Here is an 18,886-nt window from a genome sequence, read left to right as displayed (position 1 = left end):
CCAGGGTGATTACCCCACGAAAAACTGGAAAGGCAGAATCAAAGGTGTCGAGCAAAGAGTGGACCAATGGAAGGGTTGGTCTTTGACTCTGAGGGAAAGGGTTGGCCTGTGCAAGACTTTCCTTCCCCCCTTGCTAATCTACCTGGGCAGCGTCTGTGTCTTGCCAGAGCCTCTCTGGACACAGGTCTACAGTCTGTTCTTCCAGATGTTATGGGTGAGCAGACTGAACCTAGTCAAGCGGGAGGTCACTTACCTCACGAGGAGACTAGGGGGTTGAATATAGTGAACCCCGTGGTGTTCCTAGTGAAGACTTTTTTGAAACTTAATGTGGCAAACCTCTGGAAAGAGAGGGCTCCTTGGTGGGTATTCTCCTGCAAGGGATGGTTTCAGCCTCTCTTCCAGGAATGGGAGACAGGGGGTGATTGAAAGATCTTCACACACCGCATGGGCATCTCCCGGCTTACGTTACCCAGGTTCTGAAAATGATCCGCCGGTGAAGTCTGGGAATGTGGGAGGTGAGGTCTGTCCTGAGGAAACTCCTCGATATGAGGGTCTTGCTTTTCCATTTTCAGAGACCATTGGTCAAGGGCTGCCTAAGTTGGGATCTAGAGGTTAGGTTGTGTTTGTTAAATTCTAGCAGGATCCCCAAGAAGTACTGGGACTTGACTTGGCGCTGCTTCCAAAGGTAAGTTGTATGTGAGAGACAATTTGAAATACAGGAGCTCCGAGGACAGGAATTGCCCCCCGTGAGGCTTATGCTAACATGCTGGAAAGCATGGAGCACTTCCTGCTTCATTGTCCCTTTAAAACAGAGATGTACAGCAGGGTGGTTGGCTGCGACTGGCTACTCTGTCCTACGCCGGGTGGGCCTATGGAGTGTTCGGAGACCTTGTGAGAAGGGACCGAGCCACTTTATTCATAGTAAGTGCAGTGGTCAGGTATTTCACGTGGAACGCACAAGTTAGTAAAATCCTCCATATAGATGAAGTACATACTATCTGCCCTTGAAAAAGCTGATTCTTGTACCGCGAAACGCGCGTTGGGTGCTGTCTTACCCTCACCACCCTCCCTCCATCTCTGGTAAGCGAAACGCGCGTTGCGCGCTGTCTTACCCTCACCACCCTCCCTCCATCCCTGGTAAGCAACTTGGTTTGTACTGTTATATCAACTGGGAGCTTATTGTGTATATACAGCTCAGCGTTCTTATATGCTGTTTGTTATTATCTTTATATCGGCTTAGTCACTGATCCCAATACTTTTGTGCCCAAAAGATGGGCCACTGCGCTTTAAAATGGCCAATAATTTATTTATAGGAGTCACTCACGTACATGTGAGGTGTATTTGGCCATAGGGCATAGTGCAATAGTCGTTTGGGCACAGTGGACATTTGTACCTGATACGGTGTTCTCTGCTTCTATATTGCTTTGAGTCTGTATTCCATCATACTCTTCTCCCTTTAATAGTCCTCATATAGGTTCATACCTACGTACATACCTTGTTGTGTTCACTTCGTATGCTGTCTTTGTACAATTTTTATTGATATTTTTCTAATAAAATGAATTTATATATTTTCACTATTTTTGCTGTCGCTTTCTCCTATTCTTCACGTAGATGAAGTCTGTAGGAACATCCTAGGTGACCTGGTGAAGGTACGTTCTCTGGAGTATGAAAGACTGGGTGCCCGGAGGGCGGCCCGTCTCTGGAGGGGCTTTTCCTTCAGGGTGCCTGTCATGAAAACAACACCCACTCTTGGGTCAGACCTTGCAGCTCTCTGGCGCCCCCTTATCCTGCTGGTCAAACACGGTATTGACAGAGGATAAGCACGGGTGCAGCTGCTCTAATTTATGTCGACTATTGTGGCACGTGATGTGACAGGACGTATATATACCACCAGTTCCTTCCAGGAACGTATATATACCTCCGACCAGCCACCCTCAAACCACAATATCACATAAATACTGGTATACTGCCACCACCGATCGCTTAACAGGTGGATCGGGTACCTGGTAGGTAACGTGAATTAGCGGGTGAGGAACGTGTTTGCTCGACATAGGACAAGAAGAAAGAAACTGGTAAATAATTAATGATTTACTCCCAAAAGGTGGGCAGTGTTTACAAAATATATACAAGATATTATAAAGGAGACAATTTACATGTATGCATCAACAGTTATTAAAATAAAAGGGATAAGTAATAGCAAAACCTGCTTCACAAGGTGATGGTCTCAGATTCTGTGGGGGGGACGGCTCCCCGGAAATTAGAGGTGATTCTTCTTACGCCGCGTGATGTGCGTGCGTTCGACGTCCCTGAGAAGAAGGACCTGAAAATGGCCGATTTGCTTTTTAGTAAGCAGCCAAAACTCTGGGGAACACCCCTTATTTACCTTACAAGGGGGGCTCGGCTTTGCGAGCCCACCCAGCTGCAGAAGACCTAAAAAATCCTTCAGATTCCATATCTTGGTGTGGGGGGGTCCCACATCCAAGAGGGAGATATCATCTGGACCGTCACCAATATTCATGAAGATAGATATTAAATATGAAACCTCTATGACGCTCAGAATCTCAGAATCCATTATCTCAGTTCCCGGTCATTCCTCAGTTATGCAAGTTATACTATTGTAATGAGAAAAAGGTGAGCATTCAAAAAACGTGGTTCCGATGTTTCTGTCAGACCTGTGCGTGATTAAAATTGGCATAAAACGTTTGTACAATTAAACAATGGGATTTTTTGGAGGGATTTTCCGGTTTGTACCAGCGCTTGCCCTGGACTGAGGTTTTATGGCGGGTCATAAAAATTCCTGGTTTGGGGAAAAGCAAAAGTGAGTTCTATGTCTTCACTTACAAACAGATAGGGGGTGGGTTTTTTTTTTCTTTTTTAAAACATCTCTCATTTTTTAAAACTCGGGCAAAAATACCTTTTGCCTGACACCTCCCCCTTTTTGACTGCGCTATGGAGGTAGGACCTTCTGGTACTCCTCCAAGCGTATGTCTGGAGGCTCCCCTCGCCGGGACAACCCATCGGCATTGCCATGCTCGCTGCCCCTGCGGTGTTGAACGGTAAAGTCGTACTGCTGGAGGGTGAGGCTCCAGCGTAACAACCTTCCGTTGGCACCTGACATGGTGTGCAGCCAACTCAGGGGGTTGTGGTCAGTCACGACAGTGAAGGGGCGCCCGTACAAGTAAGGCTGTAAGCGGTTGAGGGCCCATACAATGGCCAGGCACTCCTTCTCTATGGTGGAATAGGCCACTTCCCTCGGCAGCAGTTTCCGGCTTAGGTACAACACGGGGTGTTCTTGGTTCCCCGAGTCGACCTGGCTGAGTACAGCACCGAGGCCAAACTCACTGGCGTCGGTCTGTACTAAGAGTGGCCGTGTGCCGTCGACCGCCTTTAGTACAGGAGAGCTGCTCAGGGCAGTCTTCAAAGCCCTAAAGGCCACCTCGCATTCATCTGTCCATTTGACGGAATGGGGTAGGCTCTTCCTGGTGAGGTCTGTCAAGGGCTTCGCAAGGCTACTATAGTCCTGCACAAAGCGTCTATAGTACCCTGCGGTGCCCAAGAAGGACTGCACCTGCTTCTTGGTCCTGGGGGTGGGCCAGGACACAATAGCGTCCACCTTCCCAGGCTCTGGCTTCAGAGTACCCCCACCTACCCGGTGCCCCAGGTAGTGGACCTCGTTCATGCCCATCTGGCACTTTCCCGGCTTGATGGTCAAGCCCGCCTGGTGAATGCGCCCGAGCACCTGCTGCAGATGCTCGAGGTGATCCTCCCAGGTGGGACTGAAGATGGCAATGTCATCCAGGTACGCTACTGCGTACCTCTCCAGTCCCTGGAGCAGGTGGTTGACCATTCGCTGGAACGTGGCAGGGGCATTCTTCATGCCGAAGGGCATGACCGTGGATTCATACAATCCGAAGGGGGTGATAAAGGCGGACTTCTCCTGGGCCCCGGGGCTCAAGGGAATCTGCCAATATCCCCGACTCAAATCCATAATGGAGAGATAGCTCGCGCTGGCTAACCGCTCCAGCAGCTCCTCAATGCGTGGCATTGGTTGTGCGTCAGAGGCGGTGATAGCGTTGAGCCCCCTGTAGTCCACACAGAACCGGGTGGTCCGGTCCTTCTTAGGCACCAGGACTACAGGTGAGGCCCACGCGCTCTTGGACCGCTTAATCACCCCCAACTGCAGCATCTCCTCGACCTCCTGGCGCATGACATGCTGCACCTCGTCGGAGATTCGATAGGCTGTCCGCCGGAGTGGGGCATGATTCCCGGTGTCCACTTCATGGACCGCCACTTCAGTCCTGCCAGGCAGGTTGGTGAACACTGCTTGGAAGGGTTTCAGCACTGCTTGCATCTGAGACCTCTGGTCTGCGGATAGCAAGTCGCTTAGCTCTACATCCTCTAGGGACCCGCTGGCCTTCGCTTGGGCGAGCATGTCCAAGAGGGGGTCATCCTCCCCATCCTCGGGCAGGTTGCAGACCGGTAGGACGCAGGTTCCACGTTCTTGATGAGCCTTCATCATATTAACGTGAAACGCCTTCCGCCTACCCCGCTCGTGGTCAAGTGTGATCACGTAGGTGACCGGGTTGAGCTGTTGGTGAATGACGTACGGGCCTTCCCAGGCCGCCTGAAGCTTGTCCTTTGGTACGGGGACCAGCACCCACACCTTCTGACCCACCTGGTAGGTCCGTTCTCGGGCGTTCTGGTCGTACCAATGCTTCTGGTCAGCCTGGGCTTGCGCCATGTTGTCATGCACCAACTGCGTCAAGGTCTGCATCTTGTCACGGAAGCGCATGACATACTCCACGATGGACACTCCTGGGGAGCTCGGCTCTTCTTCCCAGAATTCCCTTATCAACCCAAGGGGTCCTCGGACACGCCTGCCATACAGGAGCTCAAAGGGGGAGAACCCCGTTGAGGCCTGTGGAACCTCTCTGTAAGCAAATAGCAGGTGGGGGAGGTAACGCTCCCAGTCGCGACCCTGGTTCTCAACCAGCATTTTTAACATCTGTTTGAGGGTACCGTTGAATCGCTCACACAAACCATTGGTCTGTGGGTGATACGCACTCGATACCAAATGCTGCACCTGCATTTTCTTACATTGGGCCTCCATTAAGCGTGACATGAACTGAGTCCCCTGGTCTGTAAGCATCTCCCTGGGAAATCCTACTCGCGAAAAGATGGCCAAGAGGGCGTCCGCCACCTTATCCGCCCTAATTGAGGACAGGGCTACTGCCTCCGGATACCGGGTAGCATAGTCTACCACAGTAAGGATGAAACGTTTTCCAGAGCTGCTGGGTGTGGCCAGTGGTCCCACAATGTCCACAGCAATCCTCTGGAAAGGCTCCTCTATCACTGGCAAAGAGATCAGGGGGGCTTTGGGGGCCGGCCCTGACTTTCCCACTCTTTGACACGTGGTACAGGAGCGACAGTAGTTCACCACATCTGTCCTCATTTTGGGCCAATAAAAGTGATGAGACAGCCGGGCCTTGGTTTTGCTAACCCCCAAGTGTCCAGCGAGTGGAATTTCATGGGCGATCCGCAACAACTCGTCCCTGAATTGGTAGGGGACGACCAGCTGTCTTTCCCTCAGCCACTCCTGTTGGGGTGTACAGGGAACTGTCTCCCGGTACAACCTCCCTTGGTCCCAGAATACCCTCTCCTTATCAGACTCGGAGGTGGGCTTCTCAGCGAGGCTCCTTAACGTCTCCAGGCTAGCATCTGAGTGCAGAGCTGCCTGAAACTCCTGGCTGGAGGAAGCCAGAAGTGAGGTTAAGGCCACGTCCTCACTAGGACCCTCTGGGACCGGCTCTGGGTCCATACCTGATCCTGTTATTCCTCTGTCCGAGGAGGGTCCAGAAGGCAGGGCGTTACTTGCATTCTGGGCACTCTGACTGCGGGTAACAGCGGCTATATAGGCCGTCTCCCCGGGGAATAACACCGTCTCATTAGCCTGAGAGGCCATGAGAACTACTTCTCCATCATCCTCCATTACCTCAGGCACAGTGCTACGTATGCGGCAGCTACCATCAGCCAGGTCACCTTCTGTTGTGACACTGGTCACTGGCACAGCACCACCTGCTTCATGGTCCTCGTGCCTCTCCCCATTACCCTTGGCACTGACATTTGCTCCTGCTAGGGGATCCTCAGCAACATCACCCCGCAGAGTGACATGGCTGAGTTCTCCTGCACCTTCCAATACAACAGCATCATTATCATCATCATCATCATCATCATCAGGTAAAGCCTTGACATTCACATTATCAGCATTAACCTTACCAACCGTATCAGATCGGGGAGGGGTGTCAGGGACATAATAAGCAAACATCCTCCCCAAATCAGTTCCCAACAAAACATTTGCAGGTAGGTTTTTGGATACTCCCACTTCCTTCACCCCACTCCCCGCACCCCAATCAATAAAAACCCGGGCCATGGGCAAGGGGCATCGGACGCCCCCAATCCCAGTGACAGTCAGGGTCTTTCCTGGAATAAGCGCTTCAGGGGACACCAGTTCGGGTCGGATGAGGGTTCGTTCGGCCCCAGTGTCCTTGAGGCCTACAGTGAGAGTGTTCCCCACCCTGACAGACTGAAAGTTTTCACAGGCCCTCCCAACCGGCCCACCCACCAAAAGAACTGAGGCATTAGGCCCTGGGGCCTTGGATGGGGGGTTCTTCCTCTGCTTCTCTGGGCAAGTGGCGCTGAGATGACCAGTCTGGTTGCAGGAATAACACCTGCGGGCATCGGATGCAGGCAGGGCCTTGGCAACGGGAAAAAGGCCTCCGGAAGGTCGGCTGGCAGGGGCAGGGATGGTGGTTGATGGCTTACCCCCTTTCCAGCTGGCGACGACCGGCTTCCGCACCTCTGGTCTCCGGTTGGCCTCGTAGGTGTCTGCGATCTGCGCTGCTTTATTGGCATCAGGTGGCTCCCGATCCATCACGAACTGCCGTACCTCAGTTGGACACAGATGCAGGAACTGGTCTTTCACCATCAGGTCCTTTAGCTGCTCAAAGGTGGTCGCTGACAGTCCTTGGTCCACTGCTCAAAGTTGATTCTGAGCCCGTCTACCACATCACGGTAGGTGTCCTGTGGTCCACGTTGGAGGGTTCTGAATTTTTTCCGGTAAACCTCCGGAGTCAGCTGGTACTTTTTTATCAGGGCCTGCTTGACGGCCTCATAGTCTCCATCCTGCTCTCGAGGGAGGGAAGCAAACACCTCCAAAGCTTTTCCTCGGAGCCCTGGAGTCAAATATCTTGCCCATTGGTCCATGGGCAGCTGATACTGCCTGCAGGCCTTTTCAAAGCCTCGCAGAAATGTGTCCAAGTCCCCATCCTTTTCCATCACAGGGAAGTGCTCAGGACGAGGTTTAAAGCAGCTGGCACTGTTGGACTCACGGGTCTGCGTAGAGGGCGACTCCTTCTGAATCCGGGCTAGCTCCAGCTGGTGTTGTCGGTCAGCTTGTCGCTCAGCAGCCTCTCGGTCAGCTTGGGCTTGTCGCTCAGCAGCCTCTCGGTCAGCTTGGGCTTGTCGCTCAGCCCGCTCCTGGAATTTCAGGATCAGCTCCAGTCGTCCATCATAATTGTCTGTGGCGAGCTCCTCCAAGGCCATCTGCAGGTGGGGGTCCACACTACCCTGGTTGCGGGTATGGCTGGCAATCACAGGTTGGACCCCTGCAGCAGCGCCATCCGGGCCCTGGCTGGCCGCCCCCTCATCAGGGCTCTGCTGTCGGACGGGCTCTGCAGCATCTTGTAACAGTTCAGAAATCATTTGTTCTTTGCTTTTGCCGTGGGGGTCAATGCCTTTGATTATACATATTCCAGTAAGAGTGTCCTTTTTCTGCTGGTGCTACCAGGACTCCCCAACTACGACCATGATCACCAAAATAAAAATAGAAAAGAAAAATCGAAGAAGGGTAGGGGTAACTGCTACACATACAGTATTGTCTCAGATCTAATAAACACTGAGTTCGATCTTCAAAACTTTTGTGCAAGTTTTTAGTGAGAGGAATGATTGCTCAAACAAGATCACTAATGTCCTATGATCCCACCGCTTGCCACCAATTTGTCACGAAAACAACACCCACTCTTGGGTCAGACCGTGCAGCTCTCTGGCGCCCCCTTATCCTGCTGGTCAAACACGGTATTGACAGAGGATAAGCACGGGTGCAGCTGCTCTAATTTATGTCGACTATTGTGGCACGTGATGTGACAGGACGTATATATACCACCAGTTCCTTCCAGGAACGTATATATACCTCCGACCAGCCACCCTCAAACCACAATATCACATAAATACTGGTATACTGCCACCACCGATCGCTTAACAGGTGGATCGGGTACCTGGTAGGTAACGTGAATTAGCGGGTGAGGAACGTGTTTGCTCGACATAGGACAAGAAGGACGAAGCTGGTAAATAATTAATGATTTACTCCCAAAAGGGGGGCAGTGTTTACAAAATATATACAAGATATTATAAAGGAGACAATTTACATGTATGCATAAACAGTTATTAAAATAAAAGGGATAGGTAATAGCAAAACCTGCTTCACAAGGTGATGGTCTCAGATTCTGTGGGGGGGACGGCTCCCCGGAAATTAGAGGTGATTCTTCTTACGCCGCGTGATGTGCGTTCGACGTCCCTGAGAAGAATGACCTGAAAATGGCCGATTTGCTTTTTAGTAAGCAGCCAAAACTCTGGGGAACACCCCTTATTTACCTTACAAGGGGGGCTCGGCTTTGCGAGCCCACCCGGCTGCAGAAGACCTAAAAAATCCTTCAGATTCCATATCTTGGTGTGGGGGGGTCCCACATCCAAGAGGGAGACATCATCTTGACCGTTACCAATATTCATGAAGATAGATATTAAATATGAAACCTCTATGACGCTCAGAAGCTCAGAATCCATTATCTCAGTTCCTGGTCATTCCTCCGTTATGCAAGTTATACTATTGTAATGGGAAAAAGGTGAGCATTCAAAAAACGTGGTTCCGATGTTTCTGTCAGACCTGTGCGTGATTAAAATTGGCATAAAACGTTTGTACAATTAAACAATGGGATTTTTTGGAGGGATTTTCCGGTTTGTACCAGCGCTTGCCCTGGACTGAGGTTTTATGGCGGGTCATAAAGATTCCTGGTTTGGGGAAAAGCAAAAGTGAGTTCTATGTCTTCACTTACAAACAGATAGGGGGTGGGTTTTTTTTTTCTTTTTTAAAACATCTCTCATTTTTTAAAACTCGGGCAAAAATACCTTTTGCCTAACAGTGCCTTAGTCCGGTAGTACTCCTATATCCTGGTGGTGGGCTGATGTCTTTGCACCCTAGACTTTTGTTTTATATTTCTGTCTCCTGAATAGAAGGTTTGCCGGCATCGAACTTGAGCCTTGGATGGTGAGTGTGTAGGTTGTGTTCTATTATGTTGGTTTCTTGTATAGGTACGGTATATATTGTGTATAATGTATAATAGGGGTTTTTACTTTGGTTGGGTGGGGGATTTGGGGGGTTTCAACAGCGGTGATAAGATGATTGATCTGGCCTGGCGAAAAACTTTGGGGCCTGATTCTATCTCGGAGTATCCTGGACTTTGTGGCCAGAGGTGGTTCAGGGGTGGCAGGATAGTTAGTGTAGGTGTGTGCTTATATGTAGGAAAAAAAAAATTATATATGTATATATATATATATATATATATATATATATATATACAGTACAGACCAAAAGTTTGGACACACCTTCTCATTTAAAGATTTTTCTGTATTTTCATGACTATGAAAATTGTACATTCACACTGAAGGCATCAAAACTATGAATTAACACATGTGGAATTATATACTTAACAAAAAAGTGTGAAACAACTGAAAATATGTCTTATATTCTAGGTTCTTCAAAGTAGCAACCTTTTGCTTTGATGACTGATTTGCACACTCTTGGCATTCTCTTGATGAGCTTCAAGAGGTAGTCACCGGAAATGGTTTTCACTTCACAGGTGTGCCCTGTCAGGTTTAATAAGTGGGATTTATTTCCTTATAAATGAGGTTGGGACCATCAGTTGTGTTGTGCAGAAGTCTGGTGGATACACAGCTGATAGTCCTACTGAATAGACTGTTAAAATTTGTATTATGGCAAGAAAAAAGCAGCTAAGTGAAGAAAATCAAGTGGCCATCATTACTTTAAGAAATGAAGGTCAGTCAGTCCGAAAAATTAGCAAACTTTGAAAGTGTCCCCAAGTGCAGTTGCAAAAACCATCAAGCGCTACAAAGAAACTGGCTCACATGAGGACCACCCCAGGAAAGGAAGACCAAGAGTCACCTCTGCTTCTGAGGATAAGTTTATCGGAGTCACCAGCCTCAGAAATCGCAGGTTAACAGCAGCTCAGATTAGAGACCAGGTCAATGCCACACAGAGTTCTAGCAGCAGACACATCTCTACAACAACTTTTAAGAGGAGACTTTGTGCAGCAGGCCTTCATGGTAAAATAGCTGCTAGGAAACCACTGCTAAGGACAGGCAACAAGCAGAAGAGACTTGTTTGGGCTAAAGAACACAAGGAACGGACATTAGACCAGTGGAAATCTGTGCTTTGGTCTGATGAGTCCAAATTTGAGATCTTTGGTTCCAACCACCGTGTCTTTGTGCGACGCAGAAAAGGTGAACGGATGGACTCTACATGCCTGGTTCCCACCGTGAAGCATGGAGGAGGAGGTGTGATGGTGTGGGGGGGCTTTGCTGGTGACTCTGTTGGGGATTTATTCAAAATTGAAGGCATACTGAACCAGCATGGCTACCACAGCATCTTGCAGCGGCATGCTATTCCATCCGGTTTGCGTTTAGTTGGACCATCATTTATTTTTCAACAGGACAATGACCCCAAACACCTCCAGGCTGTGTAAGGGCTATTTGACCAAGAAGGAGAGTGATGGGGGGCTACACCAGATGACCTGGCCTCCACAGTCACCAGACCTGAACCCAATCGAGATGGTTTGGGGTGAGCTGGACCGCAGAGTGAAGGCAAAAGGGCCAACAAGTGCTAAGCATCTCTGGGAACTCCTTCAAGATTGTTGGAAGACCATTTCCGGTGACTACCTCTTGAAGCTCATCAAGAGAATGCCAAGAGTGTGCAAAGCAGTCATCAAAGCAAAAGGTGGCTACTGTGAAGAACCTAGAATATAAGACATATTTTCAGTTGTTTCACACTTTTTTGTTAAGTATATAATTCCACATGTGTTAATTCATAGTTTTGATGCCTTCAGTGTGAATGTACAATTTTCATAGTCATGAAAATACAGAAAAATCTTTAAATGAGAAGGTGTGTCCAAACTTTTGGTCTGTACTGTATATATATATATATATATATATATATATATATATATTAAAAAAAAAAACATTCCATGTTAGTTTTGTATATTTTGTTGTATTTTCTTTAATTTTATTCTAATTTTTGTTTTTCCTTCTCAGAAGGTCGAGAATCTTCTCCCATTTTTGTCTGGGTTTTATTTTGCTTCTGTTTCTGTGATTTGTGTGGGGTTTTTGTCGTCTTGTTCTGTTGAGGAGTTTTGTTCTTATGTTTTCTATCCTGGAATGTATTATTGTTGTGTCTGTGTAGTGTACTTCTTCTATAAAATAAAAAAGACCTACAATCTATTACTCTCTGTTATCAGCTATCTGAAGCTGTGGCTGTAATATTCGATATTGTGCAGATACCTCCCTGTCCCCGATGATCACTTGTAAGATACGACGGCCGCTCCTCTTATAACGCTCGAGCACTATTATAAGCTCAGGACATATGATATACAGGCCTGAAATATGGGGGGGGGGCTCTATAATGGAAGTGGACTGTTACCGGGGTGGGGGGCGATATGTGAAATGTAGCCCCTTTTCTTCTATGAACCAAAATGACTGACATCCATGGGCACGTTAGGAGCGAATACGGAGGGCATATACGCTACATATACCCTGGTAGGGTAACAACTTAAAAATACAAGACAAATCAAAGGTTTCTGAAATCTTATTGTGAAGTAAATAAAAAAAGATACAAAAAAAAAGAAAAAAATGAACACAAAAACTTACAAATAAAATAAAAATAACTTTAAAAATTATATATATAAAAAAAAGAAAATTAACAATGTAAAGGAAATTTAAAAAAATGAAAACATAAAAAAAAGACAAAATATATTTCATAGAAATATTGCAACTGGTCTGATCAAGATTCTGGCTCATCAATTGCTGCATAGAAGTTTGCAGGGTGGGCCATGCCAAAACAGTCAATCGACCCTCGCATGACAAAATGACCAAAAATGTCCCAAATTTTCTTTTTTTTTTTTTACCCTTTATCATAAATGACAAAAATCCACATAGGAGACTCCAACACTTAAATGGCTAGACGCTAGAAGCCCCCTGCGGTAATGCTATTTAATCAATGCTCTACTTATTACACACCCCCATACTTAAAACCACTTCTCGATTTAAGGGGCGCTTGGTGCTCGCGTATCCGAGGATAGGAAACCCAGCAATAGTCAATAGGAAACAATTCAGCCTATCACTGATCATTTTGGAAACTCTGATTTCTGGGGGGAGCGGAATTGGATGTATACATATATCTGATTTATCAGCCTCTATATAAAGAGCACCCTCATGGGTGGCGCTTAAGAAATAAATGCAAGAACTGCCCACAAGGAGTGAATTTTGACAACAGCTCTATTAATCTGTCCCTTTACGTTACCATAATTTACGTGGCTATTGTATTGCATGAATACATATTAAGGGGCCCCCCCAGAAGTATGTCAAAAAGTGTATTGAAGAAAATATGGGGCCCTTAGAGCTATGTCAATACATTTTATTGAAGTGAACGCAGGAAATTCTCCAAGTCTGTGCTGCACTATGGGCCCTATTTCGGACAGAATTTGTCAACATGGAGGACCTCCAAGGCTTCTGAATACCCCTCCTACATATCATGGTCCATGGATGTACTACGTGTATGTAAGAGCCCCCGAGATGAGAGTTTGGGGCCCAAACATAATACAAAGTTTTGGACCCCCTTGGTGTTAATTTTGCATCATTCATGGTGCTTTGGTTTCCCACCCCGCAGTGAGTCCATCAGAATTGCCAGTTGGGCACTTACCTGACGTAACAGCGCGTTGGTATCCATCGAACCCTGTTGCTGTTGGGCGATGGTGACTCCCAGCACTAACGTGTGTATCCCACAGGACACGGTGGTGATCAGAACAATGGGGGTGAGGCGCAGGGGCAACGTGATGAAGAAGGAAAACACAAAAAAGGCCTGCCAGCCGACCGTGTCACTGGCCTCATGAAAACGGGCAAAGTTAAGACCAAGGTAAGAAAAAATCTGAGCGGCAATCAATATCCAAAGGATGTAGGGGACAAACTTGCGGGAGATGCGGTCAGGTAGCAACCCAAACTTGCATAGGACAAACAGAAGAAGGTGCGCCAACAGGCCAATGGCGGCCACCAAGGTCGAAGCCAACTTATCTTGGGTGTACACCACGGCGCACATCACGATGACGTAGCAATCAAAGAGAGCGGCAAAGACCACCAGGACCAGCAACGTCTCATGGCGCTGCCGGCGGAAATAGGTCTGATAGAGGTTCTCCAATGATTCCGGAGCAAACGTCAGCCGCATAAACCTCGGCAAGCAGAGGCAGCAGCCCGAGCTTCGGACCGTCACTTCATGTGTCCGCCCCACCCCATGCTCCGGGTCTGAGGGCAAGCTGACCGAATAGTCTGCCGAATACTCGGCCGAGTACTCCGGCTCCGAAAAAGCCCGGTTCCTGGGCATCTTTGCCATTAAATATTGCTGGTAGGTCACCTTCCGTAAGAACTCAGAACTTCTCAGACCAGAGATTGTAGGTTCATGGCTTACTCAACCATGGCCGACACTCATCTTCTTCAGGTTATGCTCCTCTTTCCTTCGAGTCCATGCCAACGTCTTCAGGCCCCAAAAACCGGATTCCAGATTAGTGGAGATACCTGGCCACATCCATAGGTATCTAGGAAAGCCTCCTAAGAAGGTCCTCAATGCCAGGCCAGATGTTTCTTCAATAGAAAGGACATGGACATGAGACCCACGACCACCACCTCCAAACCCAAGCCCCCTATCGGATCCTCCAGGACAGGTGCATGGTGGTGGATCCTCAGCAGGATAAAGATGCGGTTCTTCTCGTTATCATATGTTCTCCTCTTCTCGTCGTTGCTCGGTTTCCCCCCCTTGTGCAATCTGTTGTTTTTTTTGTTTTTTTTTTTAATCAAAGAACAGGATGTAATTCCTCCCAAAGCCTGGATCTTGTGTCCTCAATCAGGCACGACTCGTGACAGAAGCCCAAGGAAAATAATCAGCATGTTCAGACCCCACCACGTATGGACGAACATCCCTCCGCAGCTTAATAGGGAATTAGGATCAAAAATGCAACAGTGGACGGAGGGCGAGGAAATGGGAGAACAAGGCGATGAATTCCTGGGACAGGATCTCTACATCCCACCATCCACTCACAGGCGGACATCGGGGTCCTTCTTCTTCTCCATAAGGCAGGAGAGCTGTCTCTGTGATATCTCCCCTCCTGGGAATCACACAAAGGAGAGGAACAGGCAGATGTCACAGCCTTACATCCAGCTGTCTCTTAGGCAGTCTCCTTTTTTTTTTTTTTTTTTTTTTTTTTTTTTCTTTTGCAAATGCCGCTTTCTTTTCTTGAAGAGCAGGGACTCTGTAGTTCAGCCAGGAGACAGGGACAGCTTTGTGCACAAAAATCCTTGCAGGGATCCCTGCTTTAGGTTTGGCATTTACATCACATCCATCTTTCCTGCTGCTGCTGTTACTGCTGCTGCTGCTGCTGCATCCTGCAACAACCTCCCCCCCCTTCTTGCTGCTTGTTCCTCCAGTCTCATGTCTTGTGATGTGGATAATAGGTTCCATCGCCACCTGGTGGACGCAGGTGGAAGTACAAGTAGGAAACATGAGGTTACTGTGCTCCACCTGGTGGACACAGCTGGTATTAGGGGAAGAAGAGAATCTGCTGCCATCGGAGGGATTTACCCATCTCTAAACTACTTTATTATAACATTGGGACCATGTTCCAGTTTTAGTATTTATACTGCTCTCTATTATAAGATACATTAATACAATTACTTCCCTGTTTCAACCAATTATTATTTTCGTCTCCCCTTTTTCCAAAAGTCTTTTTTTTTTTCTCTTGCAGGAAATGAGTTGTAGTTTAGAATGACACCATCTACTTTATAATAAAAAGTGCAGAAAAACATCATATTTTTTTTTTCCATGTATGGTAAAATAATACAAAATACTGAATTCTGCCATTCTTTTTTTTTTCTTGGTATTTATTGTGTGAGAAAAACAATATCATTACTCCCCAGGACGGTGCGACTACAGCGACCAAACTTTTTTTTTTTTTCTTTTTTTTACTATTATTTTAGTGGCTGAAAAAAAAATTATGAACTTTGTGAAAATAATAATTTAGTTTTGTGACGCCACTTTTTTTTTTCTGCTGATTGAGCTATGGGAGGGCGTTTTCTTTTTTTTTTTTTTTCTTTCTGCAAGGTGAGCGGTAGATTTTATTGCTGCCATTTAAAGGCACATGTAACTTTTTGATCACATGTAACTTTTTGTTCGCTTTTCATTGCACTTTCTTGGGGGACTGCAATGACCCAAAAACTGCAATTTTGGAGTTTTATTATTTTTTTTTTTACATCATTTATCATATAGGTTAATTAATGTTGTATCTTGACAGAATGGACTTTTACATATGTGGTAATACCAGAATATACTTATTTTTTTCATAGGGGCAATTTATATATATATATGGTGTTTTTTTTTTTTAAATATTTTTTAATTTTTGTATTACTTTTCACTTTAGTATTGCAATATATAGTACAAGTATTGGTTTCCTGCGGCTGGGCTTCATGGGAACACAAAGATGGCGGCAAAAAAGCATACCATAAGCAACCCGCCGTTTTGTCGCGGGAGGGCAGATGGCGCTTGAATACGAGCCCCGCCAGGATTGTGCTACTTATATGCTGTTGTCAGAGATTCCTTGCAGCATCTAGAGGGTTAAAATATTGATAAATATGGTGCATCCTAAGATATAACTTTTGTCTAGAAATGTTACTCCATTTCTTTGCCATTCCCCAATACTGGAGGAAAAATGATTGTGCGACACTTTAGAAAATTCGGCGCAAATAACTATCCGCCATTGTTTCAGCGCTTTTAGACTCCGTGCATTTCAAGACTTTTCATACCATTTTTTTTACAACCTTTTTAGGTCGAGTTTTTACTTTTCGGATTTTTAAGCCTAAAAACAGTAACTGCAATAACAAAAAAAAGAAAAAAAGATTTTACCAAATCCCAGAGGAAACTGACCTGCGATGCTGTAGATCCACGAGAGCTGATATTAATTCTGCAGATTTGACGCTTTGCATAAGGTGAAGACCTCCAAAATCTGGAGTAAGTCATTGCAAATCTCTTTCCCGTGACGCCATTAAGGTTAATACAAATATCAAAGACTGACCGTCGCTTCCAAGCGGAGAACGGGTGCACTCATCTCTTTAAAGCTTTAGTATGTAAAGGTGAAAATGAAATATATGATATTGGAATTGCTGTACTGCTGTAGAAAATAGGAACAAACAAAAGATACTTAGCGCATAAATTGGCCCAGCAACCATGACAAGGCGACCCTCTTTAATGAGAACCTAACCTAATGTGATAGGTAGGATCCTGCTGTGATTGAAACCGTCCCGGGCTGATGGCAGGAGGGCTCCGTCAGAATTGGCCAATTTATGAGCTAAATATGCACCTGATCACACCTGTCCTCAGGTGATGGGAGACATATACCAGGATGGAGATATACTGTATATACATACCAGGATGGGGGATGTATATACCAGGATGGGGGACGTATATACCAGGATGGGCGCATACAGTATATACCAGGATGGGAGATGTATATACTAGGATGGAGACATATGTACCAGGATGGGGGACATATATACCAGGATGGGGGACATACAGTGGCGACCAAAAGTTTTGCATTTTTTAGTTGTCAGCTATAAGGAAGTAAATAGTGTGTGACATTGTTTTATCCCTTTATGTGTTGGTTTTCAACATTTGCTGGGCCATATGTTTTGCGTATTTTGTCATGGGTAGTCAAAAGTTGCCTTAAATTTTTTTTTGTGTGTTTTTAGGTTAAAACCCGGCAAAGACAAAGCCAAAGTTTTCACCAGATATCAGGAAGCTTATTATTCTGAGAGGTAAAAAAGAGGCAGCTGTGGAATTCACCTGTTCTCGGAGTCAAGTGTCACATATATTAAAGAAAGAAAAAGAAGGTTCTGGAACAGCCGACAAACGACCATGGAAAACTTCCTCCAGAGTTGATCACATTATTAAGAAAAAGTCAGTATCTGATGTCCATAAAAGTGCTGGACAGATTTCACACAAAATGAACGAAGAAAATGGGATCAAAGTGAGTCGCCAAACTGTGGTGCGACGGCTAAGAGCTGTAGGATTGAATGCACGAGATCCAGTCAAGAAGCCTTTTGTTAGGCTCGCGCCCGGACTGACTGGCGTGAGCGTGGTTAGTGATCTCACTGGACCATGAACCGAGGAGTGCCTGGAGGGGCGTGACTAATTATCAACCCGGTCCGACCAAGGTCGCACGGCGGCTCAGTCGACTCCGTGAACCAGGGAGGAAGTGAACAGAGGGACCAGGTGCTACTCCAGGTCAGACCCCGGTCACAGCTGTTGACCCACACCGGGGAATGCAGGAATAGGCAGGTTAGACTGGCATATAGACAGGTGGGTACTGGCAGGCACGGCTGGTAGGCAGACAGGTGGATATTGGCAGGCACGGCTGGTATGCAGACAGGTGGGCACTGGCAGGCACGGCTGGCATGCAGACAGGCGGGTATTGGCAGGTAGGAACACAGGCAGGATAGGGACCAGTACAGACTGGAATACAGGAACGGAGCTGCAGGTGCGGTAGACAAGCAGAGCAGAGCAAAACCCGCAGGTGCGGTAGACAAGCAGAACAGAGCAAAACCCGCAGATGCGGTAGACAAGCAGAGCAGAGCAAAACCCGCAGGTGCGGTAGACAAGCAGAGCAGAGCAAAACCCGCAGGTGCGGTAGACAAGCAGAGCAGAGCAAAACCCGCAGGTGCGGTAGACAAGCAGAGCAGAGCAAAACCCGCAGGTGCGGTAGACAAGCAGAGCAGAGCAAAACCCGCAGGTGCGGTAGACGAGCAGAGCAGAGCAAAACCCGCAGGTGCGGTAGACGAGCAGAGCAGAGCAAAACCCGCAGGTGCGGTAGACGAGCAGAGCAAAACCCGCAGGTGCGGTAGACGAGCAGAGCAGAGCAAAACCCGCAGGTGCGGTAGACGAGCAGAGCAGAGCAAAACCCGCAGGTGCGGTAGACAAGCAGAGCAGAGCAAAACCCGCAGGTGCGGTAGACAAGCAGAGCAGAGCAAAACCCGCAGGTGCGGTAGACAAGCAGAGCAGAGCAAAACCCGCAGATGCGGTGGGCAAGGAGAGCAGAGCGAAACCGCAGATGCGGTGGGCAAGCAGAGCAGAGCGAAACCGCACGTGCGGTGGGCAAGCAGAGCAGAGCGAAACCACAGATGCGGTGGGCAAGCAGAGCAGAGCGAAACCGCAGGTGCAGTGGACAAGCAGAGCAGAACAGAGCAGAAGGTGCAGGCAGACAGGACAGGGCTATTTTCAAATGGAACAGACTGGAAAATACAGGAAGATAGTTAGAACACAGGAGGTAGATACGGAGGCAGGGAAACGGGACAAGCAGAACCAGATACACACAAGGTACCTACTATGAAGTAGCGAGTGGACACAAAACTCACAAACAGAAGTACAGAGACAACGAGTTGGAGTTAGGTG

General features: G+C 47.3%; 1 protein-coding gene across 2 annotated transcripts in view; it reads right to left on the bottom strand.

The window, feature by feature from the left end:
* ADCY3 (adenylate cyclase 3) overlaps nt 1–14,884 on the bottom strand; it is a 330,548-nt gene extending 315,664 nt beyond the window's left edge. The window contains exon 1 of one of the 2 annotated variants that reach the window (XM_073673855.1): nt 13,103–14,884. In XM_073673855.1, the coding sequence (XP_073529956.1) occupies nt 13,103–13,786 (684 nt within the window). In that variant the 5' untranslated portion in view covers nt 13,787–14,884. The remainder of the gene's footprint in view (nt 1–13,102) is intronic. The other variant, XM_073673853.1, reaches the window with a different exon arrangement.
* Nucleotides 14,885–18,886: the final 4,002 nt, after the last annotated feature.

Source organism: Phyllobates terribilis, unplaced genomic scaffold (assembly GCF_046119375.1).
Source record: "Phyllobates terribilis strain yellow unplaced genomic scaffold, ASM4611937v1 Scaffold_3__8_contigs__length_932513732, whole genome shotgun sequence".
In the NCBI taxonomy this organism is placed as follows: domain Eukaryota; kingdom Metazoa; phylum Chordata; class Amphibia; order Anura; family Dendrobatidae; genus Phyllobates; species Phyllobates terribilis.
The sequence above is the reverse complement of the archived record's forward strand: the minus strand, read 5'-3'. Positions and strand labels throughout refer to the sequence as shown.